The sequence below is a fragment of the Misgurnus anguillicaudatus genome, chromosome 4, assembly GCF_027580225.2.
Source record: "Misgurnus anguillicaudatus chromosome 4, ASM2758022v2, whole genome shotgun sequence".
Lineage (NCBI taxonomy): Eukaryota > Metazoa > Chordata > Actinopteri > Cypriniformes > Cobitidae > Misgurnus > Misgurnus anguillicaudatus.
The window spans coordinates 16,039,073-16,066,968 of NC_073340.2; the positions used below are offsets into that span (position 1 = coordinate 16,039,073).

At 39.3% G+C, this 27,896-nt stretch overlaps 1 protein-coding gene across 5 annotated transcripts in view; it reads left to right on the plus strand.

Annotated features, from left to right (window-relative positions):
- lrp2b (low density lipoprotein receptor-related protein 2b) overlaps positions 1–27,896 on the plus strand; it is a 57,695-nt gene that overhangs the window by 27,826 nt on the left and 1,973 nt on the right. For 3 of the 5 annotated variants that reach the window (XM_073866771.1, XM_073866772.1, XM_073866775.1), the window contains 40 exons: positions 7–927; positions 1,018–1,183; positions 1,266–1,424; positions 1,479–1,768; positions 2,078–2,281; positions 4,007–4,249; positions 4,918–5,043; positions 5,174–5,293; positions 5,603–5,734; positions 5,842–6,043; positions 8,539–8,834; positions 9,009–9,525; positions 11,463–11,615; positions 11,703–11,873; positions 12,048–12,271; positions 12,488–12,665; positions 12,748–12,944; positions 13,238–13,483; positions 13,643–13,771; positions 16,001–16,120; positions 16,209–16,325; positions 16,483–16,599; positions 16,764–16,901; positions 17,040–17,162; positions 17,258–17,386; positions 17,504–17,635; positions 18,575–18,700; positions 18,949–19,089; positions 19,198–19,366; positions 19,790–19,918; positions 20,012–20,232; positions 20,424–20,614; positions 20,692–20,803; positions 20,968–21,055; positions 21,172–21,236; positions 21,632–21,779; positions 21,875–21,932; positions 23,473–23,610; positions 23,983–24,108; positions 24,886–24,951. In XM_073866771.1, coding sequence (XP_073722872.1) covers positions 7–927; positions 1,018–1,183; positions 1,266–1,424; positions 1,479–1,768; positions 2,078–2,281; positions 4,007–4,249; positions 4,918–5,043; positions 5,174–5,293; positions 5,603–5,734; positions 5,842–6,043; positions 8,539–8,834; positions 9,009–9,525; positions 11,463–11,615; positions 11,703–11,873; positions 12,048–12,271; positions 12,488–12,665; positions 12,748–12,944; positions 13,238–13,483; positions 13,643–13,771; positions 16,001–16,120; positions 16,209–16,325; positions 16,483–16,599; positions 16,764–16,901; positions 17,040–17,162; positions 17,258–17,386; positions 17,504–17,635; positions 18,575–18,700; positions 18,949–19,089; positions 19,198–19,366; positions 19,790–19,918; positions 20,012–20,232; positions 20,424–20,614; positions 20,692–20,803; positions 20,968–21,055; positions 21,172–21,236; positions 21,632–21,779; positions 21,875–21,932; positions 23,473–23,610; positions 23,983–24,108; positions 24,886–24,951 — 7,328 coding nt within the window. The remainder of the gene's footprint in view (positions 1–6; positions 928–1,017; positions 1,184–1,265; positions 1,425–1,478; positions 1,769–2,077; positions 2,282–4,006; positions 4,250–4,917; positions 5,044–5,173; positions 5,294–5,602; positions 5,735–5,841; positions 6,044–8,538; positions 8,835–9,008; positions 9,526–11,462; positions 11,616–11,702; positions 11,874–12,047; positions 12,272–12,487; positions 12,666–12,747; positions 12,945–13,237; positions 13,484–13,642; positions 13,772–16,000; positions 16,121–16,208; positions 16,326–16,482; positions 16,600–16,763; positions 16,902–17,039; positions 17,163–17,257; positions 17,387–17,503; positions 17,636–18,574; positions 18,701–18,948; positions 19,090–19,197; positions 19,367–19,789; positions 19,919–20,011; positions 20,233–20,423; positions 20,615–20,691; positions 20,804–20,967; positions 21,056–21,171; positions 21,237–21,631; positions 21,780–21,874; positions 21,933–23,472; positions 23,611–23,982; positions 24,109–24,885; positions 24,952–27,896) is intronic. The other 2 variants (XM_073866773.1, XM_073866774.1) reach the window with 1 other exon arrangement.

Sequence of the window (27,896 nt, forward strand, 5' to 3'; positions counted from 1 at the left end):
TGTCAGGAAACTTATACTTCACCAACGCATTTACGACTCAGACGTACCTCGAGGTGTTGTGTCTGAACACCAGTAATCGACTGATCCTGCTTAAGAGTTCAGATGATCGTCCACAAGATCTTGCTGTTAGCCCCAAACTGCGCCTTCTCTTTTGGACTGATGCTGGCCAGTCGCCTAAAATCGAAAGTGCTCTTTTAGATGGTACCAATCGGACTATTCTTGCCACTGAGAGCCTGTCATCCCCCCGGGGTCTTACAATTGACTACACCAGTGACTTTCTGTACTGGGTTGATGACACGCTGGACATGATCTCCCGCATGGCACCCGATGGTTCTGAGCGCCAGATCGTACGCTATGGCAGTCGCTACCCTTCCCCATACAGCGTTGCCATCTTTGGCAACTACATGCTGTGGGTGGATCGCAAGCTAGGCAAACTTTTCCAGGCCAGCAAGCTACCGGAGAATACAGACACGCCTGAGGTCATCCGAGATGGTATTGTGGATCTGACAGATGTTGCAGTGTTTGACAGCCATGTTCAGCCCACCGATGCCAACCTGGTGGGCTTTAACCCATGCCATGAGAACAACGGACGCTGCGTACAGTTATGCTTCGCAATCCCTGAACAGCAACAGCCCAAATGTGGCTGCGCCCATGGCTCTCTACTCAGCAATGGGGTCTCTTGCGGTTTCGGCCTTGATGAGTATTTGTTTTTCACCACGGATTACACCCTGAACAGCATCAGGCTGGACCCAGATGACCACAACTCCCCGTTCCCCACTTTTTCCCTCGGCTATGGAGTCTTGGCAACGGAGTTTGACTTTCAGGACAAGAGAGTGTTCTTCACCCAGTACGTGGGTATAGGACGGAGTATAATCGGATACATCACAACCACCAGCAGCACAAGCCCTCCAATCACCATAGCCAGTGGTACAATCTGATGTTTTCACATTTTTTTGAATTAATAGAGCTGCCAATGTGTTCTGAATCTTTTCTAACCAACTGTGTGTTTTACTTTAGATCTGGATGATCCCCAAGGTCTGGCCTATGATTGGATCCACAAGCGTCTTTATTTCACTGATTATCATAATCGGAGTGTGCAGGCCATCGGAGTAGGTGGCCTAAACCGCTCCTTCATCGCACATGCCAACCGGCCCAGAGCAATCGTAGTGGATCCCTGCTATGGGTAAAATATCCATACTTTCGCTTTTAAAATCTCAGGACCATCATGTTAAAAAATGCTTTTTAAGAAATGTTTTCTTACCTAGATACTTGTACTGGACAGACTGGGGATATCCTGCTAAAATTGAACGAGCCACACTTGGTGGAAACTTCCGGATCTCTATTGTAAACACAAGCCTTTCTCAACCTAATGCTCTGTCTTTGGATTATGAAGAAAGACTGCTGTATTGGGCAGATGCAACACTGTGAGTTTAGTTTTCAGAGATGCAAACATTTGTGGAAATTGCTCTGTGCCACAGGGACCAGATTGAGCGTGCGTCTTTGACCGGAGCCAACAGGGAAGTCATTCTTACCCTCACTCAGAACCCATTTTCCGTGACCGTGTTCCAGCAGGATATCTACTGGACGGATTGGAATACACGGACTGTGTACCGTGCCAACAAGGACGACGGCTCCGGAGTCTCAATAATGGCCACGGATCTGCAGTATAGACCCAATGACATTCACGTCTTCTCTGGCAGCAAGCAGGAGAGCTGCTCAAGTCCCTGTCAGCTGTTCAATGGAGGCTGCAGTCATGTCTGTGTGCCAGGTCAGTCTGCGTCCCATGTGTACAAAGTTGGACATTGATCTGAATGGCAGTTATTTGAGGAAACTTACAGTGAAACTTATTTAGACATTAAGGGTGTTTTCACACCTATTTCGTTTGAGCCCTTCAAACGCTCCCAGAGCAGATCGTGTGTATATGTGAACAAATGAAGTGATCTCAGAGCCCTCCTAAAAGGACCCAAAAGCAAACCGTATTCAGACCACGTCCGGGTGTGTCCTTGAGATTGTTGAAAGGTGGTATATAAAATAAACATTATTATTATCACGTATGCCTTTTGTCTCTTTGTTCCAGGTCCAGCTGGCCCAGAGTGTCAGTGTCCAAGCACTGGTAACTGGTATCTGGCCAACAATGGGAAAGACTGCATAAGTGACAATGGGCAGCGTTGCCATCCAGACCAGTTCACCTGTCTGAACGGAGACTGTTTGTCCGAAAGCTGGAAGTGTGATGGCTACAAGGACTGCAAGGATGGATCAGATGAGCTTGAGAGAGTGTGCGGTAAGTGAGAATTAGACATTTACTTTCATTTAGGTCTGTATTTCTCTAAATAAATACCGGTAACAATGTTACTCTGAAGTAACTTCCAATCACACATTGACACAACAGTCTTCAAACAGGAATCTGCACTTGTGTGAAACAGATATTTTGGTGAAAATTACATTTTTATTATCACTGACAGAAAGAAAAAACAACGTTATTTTGTGTATTTGGTATAATTCAATGTGCTTGAGTGGTTTATGGTTAAAAAACACAGTAAATTTTTGTAGCTCCAGATTTCGCTCTCTTCCTGAAACGCACGGATTTGAAAAGCTCTGTGTCCCTGATTGGCCAGCTAATTTGTACGTTGTGATTGGCCTGAAAACCTCTGACGTCAGCCAGCAATCCCAGGAAGTAAACTGTTGCCTACAATCCGTGTGTTTGTTGTAGTCCATGAAAAGAGATTTACGTTGGAGACGATAATGCACATCATTGTTTACTTTGGGGTTTGTACATTTTGCATATCATAACATGTACTAATACACACTTACACGCCAAAGGAAATTTAAAAATGTGAATCGGACAATAGGTGCTCTTTAAAGTGTTTTAGTCTTTATTAAAGGGATAGTTCACCAAAAAATGAAAATACAGTCATCATTTACTCACCCTCATGTTCTTAAAATCCTGTATGAGTTTCTGTTGAACACAAAAAAGAATTTTTTTCTTACCGTGGTAGTCAACTGTGTGTGTGGTTTAAATGTTTTATGTATGAAACTAGATATCCGTTGAACTTAGCCCAAGTTTGTCCTTTCTTTGCAAGTGGACCTGGCCATCTGCTGATCTATCATTCATTTTGTAATAATTTGCTTGAACACACATCCCAGCAAGCACTTGTCGTCATTTCACCGTCTAGGTTAACAATAGTCCCATTATAGTCCGGCTATGAGTACCCCACATCTAGTCAAAATAAACTTGAATTTGGTTACATGTCATTTTTGCCAAAATTACTTGCGAGATGTATGATATAGCTACCATCATGTAAGCAAAGTCAACAGTGATTACGAGGTGTTTGGTTTTATGTATATATTTATTTTTGGGCTACCCTTTCAAAAAGTACAACTTTGCACCTAAAGGATTCATATTGGTACCTCAGAGCTACATACTGGTACCAAAGAGAGCTTATTAGTACCTCAAAGAGCTAAAAATGTATAAGCATCTCAAAGGTACCAAATGTATAAATATGTGTACCTAATTAGGACTTTTTTGGGGTACATATTTTGATCATTTTTTGTAAGTGTATGGTTAAACGTCTATTAAAGGAAAACACCACCGTTTTTCAATATTTTACTATGTTCTTACCTTAACTTAGATGAATTAATACATACCTATTTTTCTCAACGCGTGCACTTAATCTTTGTACAGCGCTTTTTGAATGTGTTAGCATTTAGCCTAGCCCCATTCATTCCTATGGCTCCAAGCAAAAGTTTTATTTTGTGCCACCATACTTACTCGTGTAATTACTCATGTAACAGTCTTTAAATATGGAAAAATAGAAGTGTTTGGTGGTTTCTAAATGCATCCCTGTTTGGAACCATCAAAAGTTTCATGCAACTCAAAAAATCTCTTGCAGACTTTAGTGCATTAAAATCTTATTTATAATAATAACTATATACAATAAAATGATCTCAATAATAAATCAACTTTTTATGTACTGTACTATATAAACATTTTTATGTGCCTGTACAGCTTTCCACACCTGCTCACATACTGAATTCACCTGTGATAATGGGGGCTGTGTGCCTTTGTACTATGTGTGCGACTACATGAATGACTGTGGAGACAACAGCGATGAGGATGGCTGTCCCTACCCCACCTGTAACCCCATCACAGAGTTTACCTGCGCTAACGGACGCTGCATCAATGCTGCGTTTGTATGTGATGGATTCAATGACTGCAGAGACAACAGCACTACGGATGAGATTAACTGCCGTGAGTGACATCCACATCTACACTGATCAATAATCTATACAAGGTTTCCTTAAAGGGATAGTTTACTCAAACATTGTCATTTACTCACCCTTATGCTGTTTCAAGGCCATATAACTTACTTCTGTGAAACAAGTTGCAAAAATCTTTACTATGACTTCAGTCAAAGTTTTTTACTTTCAATGTATCACAAAAGGTGCACATCAACATTCTTTACATTTTTAGCTGTTTTGAGAAAGTTGTTCCAGTTTTCTAGCTGTTCTGAAAACGTTTGCTTTTGTTCAATAACAAAAGTTTCCACCCCAAGCTCACACACATACTATTCATTGATCCAATATTTATAGGTCTGGCCCTGTTTTGCTCCTGAAACATTTCTGTGCAATGTTTGTATCACTAGTGGTGTAGATATCACTCACATCTATATCATGACTTTACAGATATCAGCTCATTTGCATTTAAAAGGACATGCCACATTTTTGCTCACACCTACAAAATAGCAATTTTTACATGCTATAATAAATTATCTATATGGTATTTTGAGCTAGAACTTCACATACGTACTCTGGAGACACCAAAGATTTATTTTACATCTTAAAAAAGTCTTGTGAAATGTCCCCTTTAAATATGTAATAGATTTTTGGCAACACAGCACAATGTTCTTTATTTTTTAGCGGACAGAACTTGCACATCTGGCTTCATAAAATGTGACACAACCAACATCTGCATCCATCCATCTAATCTGTGTGATGGGTTTAACAACTGTGGGGACAACAGTGATGAAAATCCACTCTTCTGTGGTAAGGGAGTTGTCTGTTTTTTTCTACAGATTTTTTGTATTAATCTGGAAATTTGAAACAAAATGCTTTTACTTTAAAACTTTCAAATAATATATGTGCTGAAATGTCCTGCTCTGCTTATGGTCAACAGCTGGCCGGACTTGCTCTCCTGGTGAATTCGGCTGTGACAATGGCAAGTGCATTCCTGAGTCATGGTTGTGTGATCGCATTCCAGATTGTTTGGATAAGACGGATGAACCTTCCACCTGTGGTAGGTATCAAATCCAACTTTTAGGTAGAGCTTGAAACACCATCTACTGCTCTTACTTTGACCCTGTAGTGCAAAATACATGTATAAGTAGTGTCCAACATGTTTTGTGACCCTATTACTCAAAACATGTTTGAAATGTGTGTGATCACCTCAAATTTGTAGTGTGATACCTTACTAATGCCTCCCGGATAACATTCAAAGACTGAATATTTTATAGCCCATATTTTTAGTTTTTGATAGATGGATGCACTTTTTGATTTAATGGTTTAAATACCATAATTTCTCACAAGACCTTTGTGTTTTTCACAGTCTATCCAGTTTGGACTTGCAGCCCACAGCAGTTCAGTTGTGCAAATGGACACTGCATACAGAGATCTTTAGTGTGTGATGGCAACAATGACTGTGGAGACAACAGCGATGAGGCTCCAGAACTTCAGTGCGGTAAGGGCTGTAATTCATTTTCAATGCATGTTGAAAATAAAAATAAAATTCTTTCAATAGAAACCTACCAGTTACAAGTCAATGCATGTATTGTGTTATTATATCAGAAACAAGGACCTGCAGCCCCGGTGATTTCGCATGTCCTGTTTGGTATCCTGGCTTTCCGCGTTGTGTTCCATTGAGCTTTTTATGTGATGGTGAAAGGGACTGCGCAGACGCCGCAGATGAGCTGCAGAACTGCCCCAATCGCACCTGCCACATGAACGAGTTTGCTTGCACCAATGGTCGCTGCATTCTGGTGCCTTTTCAGTGCGTCTCTCCTATTCCACCCATACACTTATTGTTATTGCAGGGAATGTTCAAATTGGGTGGGGCAAGGGGTCCCATCAGCACTCCCAATATTTCGAAGTGGGCCGAAGTTGGAAAATGCACATGGAAACAAATATATAATGTTTGCTTCAGTGTAGCATATCAAGTATACATCATAAAATGTAATAATTTGTGACCCTGCACTGTAAGAAAAAAGGTACAAAATTGTACCTTTTCTGTCGCTGGGGTAGTACCCTCAAGGTTCAATGAAATTGAAATGTTGTACATTTTAGGGTACAATTTTATACCCTTTTGAGCTATTGTGTACCCATTTTGTGCCAGTTAAATTTTACAGAACAGTTAACTGTTCCACTAAAGGTACACAATAGATTCTTAAAGCATTAGTCCATTTTCTTAAAAAAAAATCCAGATAATTTACTCACCACCATGTCATCAAAAATGTTGATGTCTTTCTTTGTTCAGTCGAACATTTTAATGGACTTTTATGGACACTAACACGTAACAGTTTTGATGCAGTTTGGAATTGCCGTTTTAAAAGACTCTACACGATCCCAAACGAGGCATAAGGGTTTTATCTAGCGAAACGGTTGCCATTTTTGTCAAGAAAAAAAAGCACTTTTAAACCACAACTTCTCATCTTCTTCTGGTCGTGTGACGCGCCAGCGCGACCTCACGTAAAACGTCATCATGTCAAGAGGTCACGGATGACGTATGCGAAAACTATGCCCCAGTGTTTACAAGTGTGGAGAAAGAGGACCGTTCTGTAGTGATAGGAGAAACAAAGCTATTTGAAAATTAATTCAGTTATTGAAGCTTTCGAAACACCACACACGCTGGCGACACCTGCTGGTCGAAATAGTTTAAAAGCAGTTCTGTCCAAACATTTTACACTTTCTTATAACTCTCCCTAGTGGTGAATCATCGCTTTTTCAAAACGTTTCAAACAGTTATGACGTAATGAAGCCTCGTATGCTAAAATCACGTGACTTGGACAGTTTTAAAACACGCTCCGAACCAATGATTCGAAACAAAAGATTTGTAAAAGTTTCGAAGCCGCATGAAGCAGTGCTTCAAAAGCAGCCATCACTATCATTCCGACGTTGTTGTATGTCGAATGATACTAATTAATGTCTTTGTGTCAGTTTATTGTTTAAAATGGTCATTACGCAATTACGTGAGGTCGTGCCTGTGCGTCACACAGCTGGAGGAAGGAGAAGTTGTGGTTTAAAAGTGCATATTTTTTATTTTTCTTGCCAAAAATGACAATCGTTTTATCTGTTTAGAGTCCTTTAAAACTGCAATTTTAAACTGCATTAAAACTGTTAAGTGTTGAGGTGCATTAAAGTCCATTAAAATGAGAAAAATCCTGGAATGTTTTCCTCAAAAAACATAATTTCTTCTCGACTGAACAAAGAAAGACATCAACATTTTGGATGACATGGTGGTGAGTAAATTATCTGGATTTTTTTTAAGAAAATTGATTAATCCTGTAAAGGTACAAAACAGGGTACAGTGACTAATTATGAGGTAAGGAGCACTAAAGTAATCATATCCATAATGAATAAGTTAATGTGTATTTATTGCAAAAAAGTTTTATTTTAAATACTAATATCAATGATTTTATGCATGTTTTATTGTGCACAAAAACCCAGTTGGCTTGCTAAACATTGATTTCAATTTCTGACATATTTTTTTATTAAAGATATCAAGTTTATTTGGTTCATAGATATCACAAAAAATGACTTTAGCTGTGTGCTTTCACATTCTGGGTCACAATTAAGTAAAGTTATCAAGAGCAGCAGGATCTCATTTAGTGTCACATTTGCTATGTTGGTTCGATTGGCGGCACCTCACTCAAATCTAATCCTAAAAACCTAAACTGTTCACAAGTATAAGCTGTTACCATAATGCTGCGTTTACACCAGCCGCGGTAGAGGCGTCAAGTGCGATTGATTTCAATGTTAAGTCAATGTGAAGACACGTTGACGCGCGTCTGCGGTAGACGCGATTCCACCGAATTTAGTGTATAGCCCGCTATGCGCGAATGGTGCTTTTTGTGCATTTTGCATTTGCAGTTTATCGACCCACGCCATTTATTTTCCCCCTATAGGAAGGTGACTAAATACAAACTGGTAACTCTCTCGATAAATTCACAATCATCATCAGCCATCCTGCAAACAGACAACCACATAGCACTTGCCCCTCCCACAAGAAGCGGATTTCGCCTCTGAAGCGCATCAAATGCTTGCTTTTTTCCGCGCCTCTAATGCATTCAAACTGCTCAGTCGGCAAACTAGGCACGGTAGACGCGATTTTGTCGCCTGAAACGCGGTTGGTGTAAACGTAGCATTACATGCTAACTCGAAAGTACTCGATACCATGCTGACTTTTTGTGGGACTCCGCCGTGGTACTTCATTAGGGTCTTCATTTCGACATCAGTACAATCAATTAACTGTGCATCTTCCCTCATCAGCTGTGACCGTGTGAATGACTGCGGGGACGGCAGCGATGAGAAAGGCTGCGTGTATGACACCTGCTCCAGTAGCGAGTTCACCTGTCAGAATGGAGTGTGTATCCCGTCTGCGTTTGTTTGCGATGGAGCTGTAGACTGTCGGGACGGCTCTGATGAACTAGAGGGGCTGTGCAGCAGCCCGGCACCCACCTGTGCACCTGGACAATTTTTGTGTCAATCTGGGGAATGCATTGACAATTCCAAGGTCTGCAACCAGCAGAAGGATTGTTCGGACAATAGCGATGAGAAGGGCTGTGGTAAGACATGACTTCTTATATGCAAAAGGCATTGCCATTTTGTAAAGGAAGAGGACATAATAGTCAATGCTCTCTCTTTTCTATTTCGTTTTGGATTAAAGCATCTACTAAATGAAGTGTACATGTAAATAGTGCATGTAATATGCGTAACAAAGACACTTTCTCCTCTCACAGGAATAAATGAGTGCAGTAACCCAGCCGTGCACCAGTGTGCTCACATCTGCACAGACACTCAGACAGGTTACTACTGCTCCTGCAGAGAGGGTTACAAACTCATGCCAGATGGCAAGGCCTGCGAAGACATCGATGAATGCAAGGAGACACCGGAAGTGTGCAGTCAGGTGTGTGAGAATGCCGTGGGCTCCTTCTACTGTAAGTGTGCTGCGGGATACCTGCGTGAGCCCGACGGTCGCACCTGCAGGCAGAACAGTGGGATCTCTCCGTACCTCCTCTACAGTAACCGATACTACATCCGTAACCTGACTGCAGATGGATCTTCATTGTCAGTGGTCCTGCAGGGCCTGTCTAACGTTGTGGCTCTTGACTTTGATACCTATGAGAAACGTCTATACTGGCTGGATGTGGGCACGCAGCGCATTGAGAGGATGAATTTAGATGGAACGGGAAGGGAGGTCATAATGCAAAATGACCTGGCTGGAGCAGAGGGTCTGGCTGTAGACTGGGTTGGCCGGTAAGTTAATTGGGGGCATTGAATCATCATACTTAATTGTATGTGTGATTTGACTTCTTGAATGTTCAAAACTTAAGGTTTGAGCAGATTTTCTCAACCTTAAGGGTTATGGCATATTTTATGCATGTTTTTGAAGGTTAGAACTTCAAATAAAATGTGTGACCCTGGACCACAAAACCATAAGGGTAATTGTTTATGTGATTTTTTTAATGTGTGGTTTTTTAGGATAGGACAATATTTTGGCCGATATTAAAAATTTGATTCTGAGGGTGCAAAACAATTAAATATTGAGAAAATTGCCTTCAAAGTTGTCCAAATGAAGTCCTTAGTGCTTCATCCACTCACAAAAATAAAAGTTTTGATATAGACGGTTTCAGCAGTAACAACATAAACAAGGCGCTGTCGCGGTCCGCACGTAACTTCCGGTAAACTCGGCTAATGATAAATAACAACAAAGTACTTTAAACGTAGTTTATTTATATAACAAGCAAAAAACAACACATAGATTACCTAGGAAACCAAAACATTTGTTATTTTCGACGAGGAATTTGTTCAAGAGACCATTAAAAAAACAAAACCGGAAGTAAAGTTCGGATCCAGATGTGTGTCACGTGCGTCCGATGAAACCGTCTATATTTACGGTAGGAAATGTACAAAATATCTTCATGATATGATCTTTAAATAATACCCTAATAGTTTTTGGCTAAAAAATATATAATTTTGATCCATACAATGTATTGTTGACTTGCTAGAAAATACCCATGCTAGTTATTACTGGTTTTGTGGTCTAGGGTCACATTCACTGCAAAAAATCACTTTCCTACTTAGTATTTTTGTCTTGTTTTCAGTAGAAATATCTAAAAGACCAAGATGTATTTTCTTGATAACAAAATGGCCTAAAAAAATTACAATTTGAGTAAATTTGTGCTTAAAACGAGCAAAAATATCTGCCAATGGGGTGAGAAAATTTAGCTTGAATTAAGTGTTTAATAAACAAGAAAACTTATTTCAAGATTTTTTTTCTCACCCCATTTGTTCTATAAAAACTAGACTTATTTTCTTTGGTTGTTTTGCACATCAAGAAAAAGCATCTTAATTTAAGAATTTTTAGATATTTTTACTGAAAACAAGACAAAAATACTAAGATTTTTTTTCTTGAAAATCATCTTTTGCAGTGTAGGTCATTTAGCACATCAAGAAAACGCATCTTTATTTAAGAATTTTTTGATATTTCTATTAAAAACAAACTAAGTAAGAAAGTCATTTTTTGCAGTGTATATATGCAAAAAATTATTTTCAAGAAAAAAAATTGTATTTTTGTCTTGTTTTCAGTAGAAATATCTAAAAATTCTTAAATTAAGATGCTTTTCTTAAAGAGCAAAACGACCCAAGAAAATAAGACCAAAAATAACAAATTTAAGTGATTTTGTTCATAAAACAAGCAAAAAATCTGCCAATGGGGTAAGCAAAATTTTCTTGAATTTTTCTTGAATTTAGTGTGTGATTTTTTTTGCTTACTCCATTGTTTTATGCACAAATTCACTTAAATTTGATATTAGTCCAATATTTAACAACCATGGGTTAAACCAACCTAAAATATTTTACAGTGCAATGAAAAAATAAGACTGTGATAACATTACATGTGTTATAATTCTTATTAAATATGTTATAACAGGCATCTCCATCTGCTCCTGGTGAGCTACTGTCCTGCAGACTTCAGTTCCAACCCAGTTCCAACACCTGTCTGTTATTTTGAAGCAACCCTGAACACCTTGATTAGCTGGTTCACCTGTGTTTGATTGGGGTTGGAGCTAAAATCTTCAGGAGGGTAGCTCACCAGGAACAGGGTTGAAGACGTCTGTTCTATAATAATCACAGTTTGCCTCAATCAATAAAATCCACTCAGGATTAATGGATTGATGTTTCATTTCCTTCAGGAAGCTCTACTGGGCAGACGGAAGTATTGGAGCCATTCACGTCTCTGAACTTGACGGACGTTACCGGAAGAAACTCCTCAAAGATTGCGTCGATGCCAACTCTACATACTGCTTTGCCAGTCCTCGTGCTGTTGCTGTCAACCCTAAATACGGGTGAGCAAAATAATCAGATTTGACCTGTTTGTTGAGTTAAACACAGTAGTTTTATTCCCAAATGTTCTCCTTCCTGTTCCTGGTCAGATGGTTGTATTGGACAGACTGGGGTCGGACACCTTTCATTGGCAGGGCTGGAATGGATGGAACTAATGCATCTGCCATTATCACTGCAAAACTAGCGTGGCCGAATGCCCTGACCATTGACTACACCACCAACAAGATCTTCTTCGCTGATGCTCACCTCAATTTCCTAGAGTAAGATTCTTACAGTACTATTTAGTATTAGTTCGTTTTTACTTTGACTATAATTTAGGCTTTTCTAGTTTTGGTTTAGTTTTTCAGTACTTCAGTTTCTTACTTTAGGCCATGTGGTATTATTGCACACTGGTGGTACTATTTTCATTTCTGATTATTTTCTGATTTCAATAGTTATGCTGATATGGATGGACAGAACAGACACAGGGCCATACCTGGCTCTCTGCCTCATGCTTTTGCGGTTACCCTGTTTGAGGACTCAGTGTTTTGGACCGACTGGAACACTCATACTGTGGAAAGAGCACACAAGTACACTGGCGCTGACCGCATTGTCATGGGCAACAACACACACCGCCCTAATGACATCCACATCTACCATCCTTACAGACAGCCACGCAGTGAGAATTTTATTTGATAAATGTGTACAAATGCATCAGTTTTGTGCATCAACCCTGTTATCATTCATGTCACAGTTATCTATATTAGTGCTTATTGATTTCAATGCCAAGTTCATACTGTAGGTTCGAATCACGGGGAAAATGAAATCTATACGTTAATTGTTTTAAGTTGCTTTAGATAAATGTTATTATACAGCAGCATCAATGTTTTTTTAGGTGAGAATCCCTGCAATGGTCATGACCTGACCTGTAGCCACCTGTGTCTGATTGGGCCGGGTGGCACATCTGCCAGATGCGAATGTCCAGATCATTTTATCGGACTGTCTATTGGCTTTAAGATCCAGTGTGTGGCCGACTGCTCCAGCACTCAGTTCCGCTGTGGTGACAATGAGAAGTACGTTCACCTGTCGGTTTAAAAGGTTGATATCCGTCTGCCATTTGTTTTCTTAATATTTTTTTCATCTTTTGATCTCCAGGTGTATTCCCATATGGTGGAAGTGTGATGGTCAGTCAGACTGTGGGGACGGCTCTGATGAGCCTCAGACCTGTCCTCCACGTTACTGCCCGATCGGACGCTTCCAGTGTCAGGATGGGAACTGCACCTACCCATTCTTCCTGTGTGATGGCCACATGGACTGCGCTGATGGATCTGATGAAGACGCCGCACTTTGCAGTATGCAACACTAGACATCTCAACAGCGAAAAATGCATTCATTTGTAATTTTTAGACCAAATAAAAGTTAAAAGTAAACGTGTTTAGCATCTAGTCTTGTACATTTCGATTTTAGTTGACTTAATGTGTAACAATGTCAGTTTGTTATAACCTGGGATTTATGCATCAAATCACAAAATCATCTGATCAAGCTAAAAAAGCACCTGTTTCCTAGATCGGCACAAACTTATCCTGTTGTCTGTGGAAATTTTCCTTTGCATTTTTTAATCATCCATACCTTCTTTGTACACCAGGTGACCATCGTTGCACTGATAATCAATTCCAGTGTAAAAATAAACGCTGCATCCCTATATCCTGGCACTGTGATGGTGTGCAGGACTGCACTGATGGCAGCGATGAGGAACCAGAGAGCTGCGCGGTGAAGACCTGCAAACCCGGGGAGTTCCAGTGCAAAAACGGACGCTGCATACCCCCAAGCTATGTGTGCGATGCGCAGGACGACTGCGGTGACAACTCTGATGAGCCACATGATGAATGTAGTGAGTATTCCTATAGCTCAGTTGGTAGAGCATTGAGTTGAGAAGTCAAAGGTCTTGGGTTTGATTCCAAAGAATTTCAGAATTTATTTTTGGATTATGCCTTTTACACCTAGTTTATATCTTAAAAATGTATTTCGTCGTCCTTCATCTTATTCATAGTGGGCCCAGATCATAAGTGTGATGCCGATACAGAGTTCTCCTGCAAGACGAACTATCGCTGTATACCTCAGTGGGCTGTGTGTGACGGCACCAATGACTGCATAGACAACAGTGATGAGCAGGGCTGCCGTAAGTACCATATAATGCTGTGATTTACAGGATTCACATTAGGGATTGACAAAAAACAAACGCACTTCTATAAGATACAATCTAGCTCTGTTGTTTTACAATAGGGTGCCGCAGTGATGACATATTTCTGTAGGTCAACACGGAAGTTAGCTGGACACTGGTTTCTTCGCCAAAAAGCCCATTCATTTTCCCCATAGATCATTTATTGTGTTTAATAAAAGTTTACAAGACCAACAAGATAATCTTGACCAATTAACATAGAAGGAGTCTAAATGCATTTACTAGAAATAAAAAGCTAACCTTAGGCTACAAGAGAACTACATCAACGTCATCACTAAGCTTCCGACAGCTTTTTAGACTTTATTAAACACATTTAAAATGTTTGTTGGGAATTGCAACCATGTTGCGTTGTTTTTTAAAAAAGAGCAGTGCGACGCAACTTTTTATATTGCTAAGCAACCACCGAGTCAGCTGTCTTGTCAATCAAATATTGAAGCGTGAGCGCTCTTTTGCTGTTAACTGTCATATTAGCAGAAACTTTAAAAAGAGGACGCTTGCTCTGACCTTGTTTGATGGTGAGAGGTGCACAAAAACAGGAGAGAGTGAGCGAGTGGAGTCCGGTCTTCAAAGCAACTCTAAACTTCCCTCACCACAACGTAAGGCCCACCTCTCCCCTCATTTGATTCGATAATGGAAAGAAGCGAATGACGTCGGGCTCTTCTCCGCTCTCAGGGCTCCTTCAAAAGCGCGTGCTGCGGCTGGCTGCAAAAACCGCAAGGCGTTTGGCGCGCATAAACAGCGCGCAAAACGCTCCCTGCCCATAGAGTATCATTCAAAAAAGGCGCCTGCAACTGCCATAAACGCTTTTGGTGTGATCAGCCACTAAGGGGCTGGACACACCAAAACTTTTAAACGCGGCTGAAAACGCCTTGAGGATGCCGAATGCCAGCTGTTTTTCATCCGAGCGCTTTGGTAGCTGTGATACTTCGAAAAAAAAACTCTAGCTGCTGGCTTATTTGTAAAACGCAGAGTTTCCATTGGAATCAATTAAAAACATGTGCCGGCAGCGGGCGTAAAAGCTTTGGTGTGCACGCCCCCTAAGGCTTCTAAAGTCACGAGTGGGGGTATTACTGATGTGTTTTATGTTGTGAATAAAGCGTAAAATATTTTGGTTTATGTTAACCCAGAGCTGGCGCCAGACCATAACTAACAGGGGGGCCACGCGACTTCCAACGGGGGGCACGCAATCAGCAACAATAACTTGCAAAAACAAGACATAAAACAACAAATACAGTGCAAGCACACTTATTCAACTGGTAACGTACAGACTGTCAGCTCATTTCCCGTATAAAGTGCAGAAGATCACAAACTAATCAGTATATTACCATAATCACGTCGCAATGCTGTTAACGGTCTATAGCCACACTTTACATTTAGGCTTACGTAAATTAAAAACAACGCCAACTTACCTTTAAAAAAGCTAAAACAGTGTCCTGTAGATATGAAAATTCCGCCTCGACCTCTAATCTCAGAGCTTGAGCCAATCAGTGTTTGCATGAAGTCAGATGGAGCAGGCGGTGCTGGTTTGTTCTAAATGTTCTAATATCCATATTTCCAAAAAATGCCGCGAAATGCTGCAATACAACCAATCAGAGAAACTGGTCTATTTTAATTTAAAACATATATCAATTATATTTTCCTCATTTGATTACATTAAAAGTCATGAAACCTTCAATGTTTAATGTTTAATTTATTTTAATTATTCTTGATATATATTAAATTAATAAAAAACTGTGTAGGGGGGCACAGCAACCTGTTTGGGGGGACACGGCCCGCGAATGCCCCCACTTGACGCCGGCCCTGTGTTAACCCAAGATCTCATTTAAGTAATATAACCAAAACCCTATTAAAAAAACACATTAACTTCGGGACGAGGGAGCCAGAAGTGCTAAAATGCAACTTTGTTTATAGGTTTTGCCTAAAAAATACACCATAGGTTCTTATAAATTGACAAAAATTAAAGCCTGACTTTAACCAAGCATGCTAATATTATTATCTAGTAAAGACAGGTTTGTTCTGGTTTAGCTGGTAAACCATAAGTGGTTATGCAAAAATCCAACACATACAGGTGCTGCATAGCAAATTTCCCCTTTAATGAATCTCATAAAAGGTAGCTTTTTATTTTACTTTGAGCACTGATCAAGTAACACAGACATTTTTCTCTCCCAGATGAGCTTACCTGTGACCCTCTGGGTGATTTCCGCTGTGATAATCATCGCTGTGTGCCCATTCGCTGGCGTTGTGATGGAAACAATGACTGCGGAGATGGATCTGATGAGAGAAACTGTGGTAGGTTACAGAATTAAACATCCAAAATGGCTAAAGCTCTCTTCATCGTCAAGTGAGATGTATTTAGCAGTGTCTTTGTTACCTACAGAACCCAGACCCTGCTCTGAAAGCGAGTACCGCTGTGACAACCAGCAGTGCATACCAGGTGCCTGGGTTTGTGATCATGAAAATAACTGCGGGGACAATTCAGATGAGCGGGACTGCGGTACGTTAACTTGAAATTAAAGCATGCAAACACATATTTGACTTTCTCAATGTCGCTGGTCTTATTGCTTCAGTCATGGAAATCAAATGGAGATTGTTGCGTTTTTAGAAAAGATCTTAGCATTTTTATGTATTCCATGTATTTCTTTTCATTATAGATCTGTTTACGTGTCGTCCTGGGACATTCCAGTGTACCTCGGGACATTGTATTCCAGAAGCTCTTAAATGTGATGGCCGTCCAGACTGCTTAGACTTCTCTGATGAGTCCACATGCCGTGAGTGTGCTATATCAACCAATGTAAAAATATTATTGAAAATACTGGCAGCCAGTAACGGAGTGGCAATCGGAAGCGATAGGACTTTTCCCGCTGGGCCGGTCTGATAATAGTTATACACTGGCAGCATTTAATTTATTCCAGATTTTCTGATTCACCAACAGCTACCCGCTATCCTGGAGGACGCTGGTGTCCAATATACCAGTTCCAGTGTAACAACAAAGTGTGCGTGAACCAAAACTGGGTGTGTGATGGCTTCAACGATTGTGGAGACGGTTCAGATGAGCAACTCAGCCTCTGCTGTAAGACACTATTAGTCATTACGTTTTAAAACTAAATTTGGAAGTTCTTATACTTTTGAAAAGACCATCATTGCTGGTCAATGAAACTTTAAATGTTATTACTGCATGTGTATGAATGCACAGCTGTTTTTTGATCAGGGAACATCACATGTGAATCGCCGGGCAAGTTCCGCTGTGACAATGGCTACTGCATTTATAGTAGCCTCAAGTGCAACAAGAAAGACGACTGTGGAGATGGAAGTGACGAAAAAGAGGACCTCTGTAAGAGATTCACCCATAATTCACTCTTAAACAGTTCTGTGACTTACCATAGTGCCTACAAAATGCGGTATGAATGTGAATGTGTTAACAATCAGGTCAACAGCCCACCCTCGCTCCCTGCACGCCCAATGAGTTTAAATGCACCAATGGCTACTGTGTGGCTCTGCCCTACGTCTGTGACCACAACAACAACTGTGGAGACCTTACTGATGAACTGGGATGCAGTAAGTCGATATACGATTATTTGTTAAGGATATTTGGTCGTACTGTATACCTAATGAAAGGCTGAGAACTACATTTATTTTATCTTTCAGATTGTTAATCATTTATATCATTTTCAGATTTCGGTCACGACCGTACCTGTGATGAGAAGTTATGCCAACATGAGTGTACAAACCTAAATGGCACCGGATTCATCTGTACTTGTAGACCAGGATACGCAGTGGATCCAGACAACACCTTCCGCTGCAATGGTACAACACCTCGCAAAATTCAGAATTGAGCTCAGAATTTGAATTTATGTGACCATGCCCCACATACAGCATTGTCAATTTGAACTTGAAATGGAAAATGTGTATAATAGTAGATTAATACATAAGAGTAACATTTTGTTAGTCTAATACAATAACAAATGAAAACAGACATGAGCTTCATTTCCATTTCTAAATGTCGACAAAAACTTTTTTGACGTTCAATTAACAGATGCGACTAAAACATAATTATATTGTCTCTCGATAAGTCATTCCAAAAACCAGACTACATGCGGAAATGTCATCAAAAACGTGTTATGTATATTCTTTTTTTTTTAATTATATATGGGACTTTACGCGAAATTGCCTTGTATCTATTTGTGTTTGCATTTTCAATTTGCGCAATTTGAAGGGTAATTGAACTACTGCCTGATAGCTATTCTGTTGTTTCACACTATTTAAAAGGTAAATATAAGAATTCTGGGAAATAGCTTTTTATTCTTCCTTGTATGAACTTATTAATTTCTAAATTTAAATATGCATATACATTAAATTTAAATTTTTATATGTGAGGTTATATGCATCACCTACAATATAAAACAATTCTGTATCCTGTTTGCTACTTTATGAACACTGATGTACTATTAAGGGGGTCGCACACCGGATGCGCAGCACCGCGCCGTTCTTAAAAAATCGAACACATTGTTTTCTATGAGTGTACGCACACCGGCGCCAACAGGTGGCACCTGTCCGCACCGCGATTTGTCCTAGACGCGACTCGATGCGGCGCTGAGCTGCGCGTCCGGTGTGCGGCCCCCTTTACAGAAAAGAAAACAATTTTCTTTACATAAGATATTAATTTTGTGTACTTCACATCTAACTTGTTATATATTGTGTTAATACACAGCTGACACACTTCCTGTGGTCTTTTTCTCTCTGCAGATATAGATGAGTGTTTAGAGTATGACACATGTCCACAGGTCTGCAAGAACATTAAAGGCAGTTATGACTGTGAATGTGCTCAGGGCTACAGGAAAGTGGGTTCAGGCAATCAATGTGAGGCTGAAGGTAAGAACAAAAAATAATGTAAATAAAAAAAAAATTAATTAAAGTCATAAAGAATAATTAAAATTAAAATTTTGTTATGATTTGTTCACCCTCATGTCTTTCCAAATTTATATGACTTTCATGACAGATAAAAAAAACTATATCTATTGTTCCCATAATTCTTGTTTTTTTAAGAATCCGAACAAGCTTAAATTTTCCTCAAAAACATACTTTTTTTGGTTCATATTCCTTCTCCTCCTGTCTCTTAGGTCCCGGACCCCTGCTTTTGTTGCCAGAGAACATCCGCATCCGCCGCTTCAACCTCCAGACAGAAGAGTATCATGATTTCTTGCAAGAAGAGGAACGCATTGTGGCCCTGGACTACGACTGGGACCATAACAACACTGGACTCAGTGTGTGCTCTCTATAAATTGATAATAAATTATAAAACATCATATACTGTACACAGCAAGATCACTTTCAAATAATGTGCCTAATGCGGTATCTTTCTCTGCGTGTCAGTGTGGTGTATTTTACTGTAGAAGGGAAGGGTGCGGTGCCTGGTGCTATTAAAAGAGCTTATCTGCCAGCTGTGGACGATCACAGTAATAACATCGCTGCTGCCGTCAACCTGGACATCAAGTACATCACAAAGCCTTATGGGATTGCGGTGGATTGGGTTGGCAGGTAGAAAGCTTAGTTATTTCTGTTGTCGAAATGGTACATGGTGGTTTTCCTTTAACAATAGTTGGATGAATAGTTCATTTGTTCACCCATCATCCCAAACATTTGACTTTGTTATAAATCCTGGAAAAATTCTGGAAAAAACTGTTGTGGTCCGTCTTTACCATGCAATCACTATGCTTTCAAGCTTTTATGAACATGCCAAGGAGAGCAAAGCAAATCATTTTCAGTAAATATAATAACATCTCATAATATCTTACACTTTTATGATACTTTCAAGTTGTTGCAAAAATACTAGAAAGAAACACCACTACAGAGTCATCAATATTTTTTTGTACATAAATGTGATTAAACAATGACAGAATTCGCATTTTATTTGTAAACTTTTACTTTAGAGAATCACTGAAAAGCCTGTTTTTTTTGCAGGAATCTGTACTGGGCCGATGCTCAGCTCAAACGTCTGGAGGTGGCTATGTTGGATGGGCGTTACAGAAAGCATCTGATTAAAACTGACCTGGGTGAACCGAATTCTGTGGCCGTTAATCCTCGACTGGGGTGAGTCCCATTTGTTTGTGGTCAGTGTTAGTTGGCGTACATAAAGTTAACATGCAGATCTTAAAAAAATACTTTTTGGATGCTGTGATGCAGGATGCTCTACTGGAGCGACAATGGTGACACTCCCCAAATCGAGGCCTCCTGGTTGGATGGCCAGGAGAGGAGGGTCTTGGTGGACAATAATTTGGGTTGGCCTACAGGTTTATCCATTGACTACACTAACAATGACCGTATCTATTGGTCAGATGCGAAGGAGAGTCGCATTGAGTCTGTGATGCCAGATGGACAAGGCAGACGCATCGCAGTTTTCATAGGTAAAGATGTGATTGGTTTGGGAAAACTGGTTGATTCAATCAGCATGTGTCATCATGGGAAAATTTCAAATTATCACTTTTCTTCGGGCTTTAAAACTAGATTAACCGACCTCTCTTGATAAACCTTCATTAGAAAGATCATGATGCTTGATTACATTATAAACAAATATATCACCACTCTGCTGTCTCAGATGTGAGGAACCCATTCAGCGTGGATGTGTTTGAGGACCACGTGTACTGGAGCACACAGGAGAAAGGTGAAGTGTTCAGACAGGACAAATTCGGGAAAGGTGACAAAACCAAACTTTTGACAGCAGGACCCTGGCTCACTCAGATCAACGTCTACCAGCAGCAGAAATACAACTCTGTAACCATGAGTAACCTTAGTAAAACACAACATAAAATAATTGACATAAAATTAGTAGAAAAATAATGTTCCTTCTTTTAACAGTGAAGAACCCTTGTAAGGGAACATGCAGTCACCTGTGCCTACTGAGGCCGGGAGGCTACACCTGTGCCTGCCCAGAAGGCACCAGCTTTTATCCTGGCAGCAGCACGAAATGTGACGCAGGTGCTTTTATATTTGTTATCTTTATAGCAGATCTTTATGATGACCATAAACTTATTCATTTCAGCTAGTTAAACATTACTGACACCAGTCATTTTTTGGGTTCTTCATATAAGCGTCTTTGCCCGCCAATAACTAATGGTGCTTTTTGTGCCCTTGGCTTTTAGCGTCTGAGCCTGAACCCCCCATGCCCCCTCCGTGCCAGTGTGTGAATGGTGGCACCTGTTATTTTGATGACGATAAGGCGCTCTGCATGTAAGCTTGTGATTATATATTGATACATGTGTTGTAACCAAAAAGGTTCAAAGGTTACATGGATGGGTGGAAATGTGTGGATATGGTAATGCTGACTGTTAATTTCCGCCACACAGCTGCCCTCCTGACTGGAAAGGAGATTTCTGCGAAATCAGTGTTTATGGTGTAGCGTCAGCCTCAGGTACTATGCCAACAGCCAATCACCTGCCATTAAACCTCGGCAGTGCATTTATCATACAATTACGACAAGCTGTCCTCATATGTAAATCTGCCTATAAACACTAGTGTGTCATTTTCCTGTTGCTCAACTGGTTTGTATTTACGTATATCGGTTAGTAGAAGATTGCGGTGCAAAGGTCATGGATTTCCAGGGAACACCCATACTGATAAGAAATGTATTAAATATACTGCGAGTCAGTTAAAAGTGTCTACCAAATGCATATAAATGGTGTTTAGTGGTGAGGTCACTGGTTTAAATCTCTGATGAATTTTAGCCAAAGTGACCTTGAAAGTGTCTTTTATCAAAATAAATGTATATGACTGTTAATATATCTACTTTTATCTTTTCATCCACAGTTGCTATTGCTCTCGGTGTGACTGCGGCTGTGGTTGTTTTACTCGTATGCTTGATATATTCTGCCCAAAAGAAATCAAAAATAATAAATGTTCTTCATAACATCAATCTGCCTGTCAGCATGCCAAACTTCAAAAGGCCCAGTTTCTGGTGAGAATATGAAGTTCTGAATTAAAATCTCCATGAAGAAAACAATGTGCAGTAAAGGTCCAGGTTTTAAACTGTTGCATTTGTTTAACACTCAGGGCTGAATTCTCCAACCCACCTGAATCCAGAGAAAATGACAATAACATCACCAACGAGGTTTGTGTTTGTCCTTGAAATCCTTGAAAGTTTGTGAATCCTTGAAAAAATTTAAGGCCCTGTGTAGTTTTTGAAAATATGTATACATAGATACAAGTCATTGAAAGTGATTGAATCTATTATATGCAAGAAGTTTTCTGGAAAAAATCCATATTATTCACTGTGTAGTGTAGGATAATATCATAAAAATTCTAGACTTTTTAAGCACACGTGCAAAACTGTTCCCTTTAAATGCTTATATCTTCCGTATGCGAATGTTGATTCATACCAAAATGCTTTTTTGCATAGTTGTGTTTGACACATGAAAACGTCTTGGGTTACTTATGTTACTGTTGTTCCCTACGAAGGGAACAAGGCGCTGCATCCCCCTTGCCATACTTCCTGCATCCCTGTGATGCCATCTTTGGCAATATTTCAGATAGCGATATATTTCCTGGCTCCCGCATCACCCTGTCTTTGTCTGTCTTTGCCTCACCATTGGTTGAATTTGATATAAACATTCAGACGCACTTACCCCTGGAGGCATCCCCAAAGTGTCACCGCAGTGATGCAGTGCAAGTTCCCTCGAAACGGAACTGTAACATTGTATCTTTAAAGGTAACACAATGTAACCTTGCTCTCACTTGAAATGTGTTCCCACATTTAGTCGTTGAATTTGAGGGTATTGGACCTGGAAAGTCCTTGAAAGGTCCTTGAAATTTGAAGTTAACTAAGGTGTCGGAACCCTGAATAGACGTTTTATCGGACGCACGTGCGTTGTCTCGGTTACGTGTCTGAAAGGAACTTAACTTCCGGTCTCTGTTTGTTTAATGGACTGTTGCTAAACTGAACTCTGGAACATATAGCTCATTGAAAATGAAACAAATGTTTTGGTTTCCTAAAGACGAGGGGAGATGGCGATAATGGATCACCACTATGTGAAGCGAGGTTTGGCAGCTGGTCGAAGTGCTGCATACTAAGTGCTCTTCCGCCATACAATATAGTTCTCTTTTTAATCCGCTTAAAAAATCGCCACATTTTATTTTGTTGCACCATACTTACTTGTGTAACTACTCATGTAACAGTCTTTAAATAGGGAAAACATGGAAGTTTTTGGTGGCTTCTAAATTCATCCCTGTTTGGATCCTAAGGAATGAATGGGGCTAGGCTAACTGGTAACACATTTACAACGCGCTGTACAAAGATTAAGTGCACGCATTGAAAAAAGATAGGGATGTATTAATTAGTCTAATTTGAGGTAAGAACATAGTAAAATATTGAAAAACGGTGGTGTTTTCACTGTAATCTAGACTCAGTGTAGCTTTAGCTATGATTTAAACTAAGGCAATCAACTTTCTTTAGCTTGTTATCAGAAATTAACTAAAAGGACTCTTCGGGAAGTTTGCCAGAAGTTACGTTTGTTCCATGAAAGCCGTTTGTTTATTTTGTTACTGCTGAAACAGTCTATACATATTTATGCAGTGGCTTTCATTTTCACCTAAATGTTTCATTTAGTTTGAAGATCTAGGTTTGCTTTTTAATATACAAACTTTTTTTGCAGGAGTCCAGCACAGCTGTTGAAGTGGAGGTAGCAGGAAGGAGTTTTGAGAACCCAGCATACAGCACCGAGGAGGGAACACAGGACTCTCCTGCCGCCCCAACGGCTGTGCCAACTACAGTCATCAATGGCCATGTCAAAGTATGTTACTGTCCTCTAGTGGATGAAAAAGTGTACAGACATTTTATCCGGATTGAAATGGTTCACTGAAAAACATTAACACACAAAAATCATTTGGCATCAGAAGACTAAGGGAGCGTGCACACTTTTTAAGAGCTTAGCAGCTTCTGGGGTTTTATTTTATAGAAAAGTCAAAGTGAGGTTTATTGTCATTGAGTGAGGTTTCCCAGAAAACCCTGGCTTGGTGCAAACATATAACAACATTTAACATCTACAGTGACTTTTTTCAGTGGCACTGACAGTAGCACCATGTTGCATGTTTATTGCTCCATACAACAATAAACAAACATTCATCATATTCAAACTGTAATCACATTTTTTTTTATCTTTCAGGAGAGTGTTGAAAACCCAATCTATACCGCTGATATGAGCACTGTGACACAGCCGAATGATGCTGTAACCTTTATCAAAGCAGATGCCACACCAATCAACTCTGAGCCTGACAAGGTTACGGTCACAGTCAGTATATGACACATTATTTTATTCCTTTGTTTGGCTGTATGAAGAAATTTCAATCTAGCCATTCAGTCATAAAGAAAGCAGAGGGAACATTGTGACCATGAAGTCCTTTTCACATACTCACTCTTTACAATGTGCCTATAAAAAGCCCTGCCATCAAAGATAATACACAGATAAAAAATACAAATGAAACCCGAAAGCTTGCAAGTCAGTAAGAGAATAGTGTTAAGTTCTAGGTAAGCTTGTGTTTTGCTTCTGAATAAGTATTTTGTTGGTCGCTAAATGGGCATTGAGTTATAGCATCACAAAGATCACACATATTGGTTAAATATATAACCTGTAAGCCACTTTGAATAAAAGCATCTGCCAAATGCTCAAAAGTAAATGTAACATTAACAAAAAATAAATTATAAATCACATCTCTAAGGTAGAAGTAAGTAGGGTTTAAATAACAGCATATGTTTATGAATAGTATAAGTTAAGCAGTTTAGAAGAATGTCCTTACTAGGATTTCTGAGAAATATCAATGCAGTGCTGCCTTTAAAAGCAGTGCTGTAATAAAAGGAAACACCCACGCATGAGTAGTTATGCCTTACTGGTGAAGATGTGACAGGGAGATTAACTGTATGTGGGAGAGGAAGACACAGAGGAGTTAGAAAGTAAGTACAGAGAACACCGAGAGAGAGCTGTGTTGTTTAAACTGTGTTGAGACAATCGGTTACGATTGTCACGATCATCAGACTGTGATTATGACACTCTTGGTTATCTGTTACACAGGCTGATACTTCACAGATACAGTCTGACATGGACACAGATGACACATTCACTAACCCCTTGTACACGGTGAGATAATCTTTGTGAATTTGGTAAAAACTGAACACATAAACACAACTAAACACAAACATTTGTCTCTTACTTCAATTTATTAAATCTAACTAAAATAGCACCTGTGTGTAATCATATTGTGGTATGTTGAACCATAAGGTGCTATAGTCATTGGTGCTAAACAGGTGATCTGTGGCACTAAAAATGGTTCCCATATGATTTAGTACTATTTAGCACCATTTTAGTGTAGGAAAACGCAAGCGAAGCAGGTGTCTTCTTAACAGTAATGTAGTTCAGGCCCTGCGGTAAAGGCAGAGAGCCAGCCATGTTGACATCCTCTCTTTTCTAATGCTGTTAAAGTCAGGAAATGAATGCTGTAATAATACAATGAAAGCTGTGACAGTTTACTCACTGAAAGCATGTGATGGCCTCAAATAGAAGAGATTTCGAAGACAGAACAAGATAAAAAAAAGAACAAGAAAGAAGTCTTCTTGATGAAATGATTGAGAGGTTTAGAGAGGTGGAGGCGTCTATTCGGGTGCACTTGAACAAACTGTAGGCGTAAAGGAAATTGTTCCTGCTCTCATGAAATACTGTACAGCTACTATTATTTAGACAAAAGTCTGTTTATTTGTTTGGATTGTTGCATTTTGCTGTGGTTATATTCTTTGCATACGATATTGTCATCCAGCAGATTATTTTTATAACATACCCATCCACCTATTCTTTAAATTGAGACTCAAATGTAGCTGAAAATACATTCGCATTAGACTAATGAAAGGTCAGGCCCTTGGTTGCTTAAAATATTACCGTGACACAGATCTAGCTGTGATTTGCTCCATCGAGGCCTTAAAGTAAATTGATTTTTCAAATGCAGATTCACTCGTGCGCGGTTCCCACTCGGCCAACATTCAGTCATTTTAAAGAGATGTGGTGATTTCTTCCCTTACGGGTCAAAAGTTTGGAAGCACTTACTCATTCTTTATTTATACTTTTTCCACATTATGAAATAATATTGAACTCGATTGTATTGTGACTGTGGGAATTATGCAGTGACTAAAAGCATCCTAAATATATCAAAACTATGTTCTATTTTTTTGCCTAGCATTTGCAAAATCGTACTGATGCATTTTATCATGAAGCTTCTTGATTGTTTACCCTAAAATGAATTTGAAAGAATATTGAAGGAGTTCACTGGAGTTCTAATCTGTGCTGTTATTGGCAGTTTTTTTTCTCCAATATTCAGTTTTAGCCATCTATTTAAAAAGTATTTTGTAATTTATAATGTACATTTTCTAATGTTTGGCACAAGTATATTTGTGACCCTGTACTCCAAAACCAGTCATAAGGGTAACTTTTTTAAATTGAGATTTGCAAGCCATCTGAAAGCTGAATAAATAAGCTTTCTGTTGATGTATGGTTTGTTAGCACAGGGCAATATTTGGCCAAGGCCTAGAATCTGAGAATGCAAAAAATCTAAATAATGAGAAAATCGCCTTTAAATTTGTCCAAATTTAATCCTAGCAACACACATTACTAATGATAAATACATGTTTTTATATACTTATAGGTAGGAAATTGACAAAATATCTTTACTTATTATCCTAATGATTTCCTAATTATTTTGCACCATACAATGTATTGTTGGCTATTGCTACAAACATACACATGCAACTTATGACTGGTGGCGTAAATCTATAGTCATTAAATAGCACCCAAATTCTTGATATATAGTATATGCAGGCCCGGATTAAGAATTCGGAGGCCTCTGGGCACAATTTCTTGTAGGCCCCCCACACACACAATCAAACTATATATTATATATATTATATGGTTCTTTTTTTAGAAACACCTCTACTTTTACAGGATTTACACTGACACATTACAGCCGGTGATCACTACCTGTACGACAATATCAATGCATGTAGATATTTTTGTTGCAAGCAGGGACCTGCACAGAGACCTGCACAGGGGGCAGATGCTCAAGTGAAAAAAGGGCACTTCTCTTAGGCCTAATTCTTTTTTAAACAAAAGATTAAATATATTGACACAACTTCAATATTTTAATTCCTTCACACACACCCAACTGTTTCATACTCTACAGATTTCTACAAAATACAAAATAATCAGTTCACACAAAGTGTTTATCACAAGAACAGAAGACAGCAAATGCTACTGCCAACAATGTGCATGCTTTCTTTTCTACTAGTTTCAAATATATTTAGAATAAATGACTGCGCCGAGGAGAGGGTACAGTTTCACTAATAATGTGTTTGTTTATTTTGCACGTGGTAGTAAATCTTTTTAATTCTTTTGGTGTTAAAATAACACATCTTTACACTAAACTAAAAAAGGAGGGTTGCTGCTATATTGTTAATTTCACAGGAAAAAATGCTTCCCCTTCAGCCGTTACTTATTTACGATACAGCACTTGCCTCGAGTACCTTATTGCTTTTATAAAACGGTTACCACACAATATTAAAGTAAAAAAAATATTAATGCAACTTTCATGAAGTTATATAAATAAAAACATTCCTTCCGCTAGAAAAAATAGTCCCTGACTGCGAACAACAACATGAAAGCTCAAATAAAAACAACAAACTGTTCTCAGACTTTGTCTCATTATATGTTTATGTGTTGCTAAGGGTGTTGCTAAGGGTGCAGTGATATTAAATAGAACCGTTGGGTGAAGCGGTCATAGCAGTGTTTTATCGGGAATAAAGCACACCTATTGACCAATCAGAATCAAGGATTGGAACTAACCGTTTTATAATTTCACAGAATGTTCTTTACATTATCTAGGATTATTTTATGTAGAAACAGTCGCATAAAAGACAAAAGTGTACAGTTTAGGAATAAATAAATTATTAAAAAACAGGAAAAACAAGCAATACATAGAATACATGCATTAGCATTAATTAATGTAACTTTAAGATTGTAATTGAACCAACCTGATCTCACGA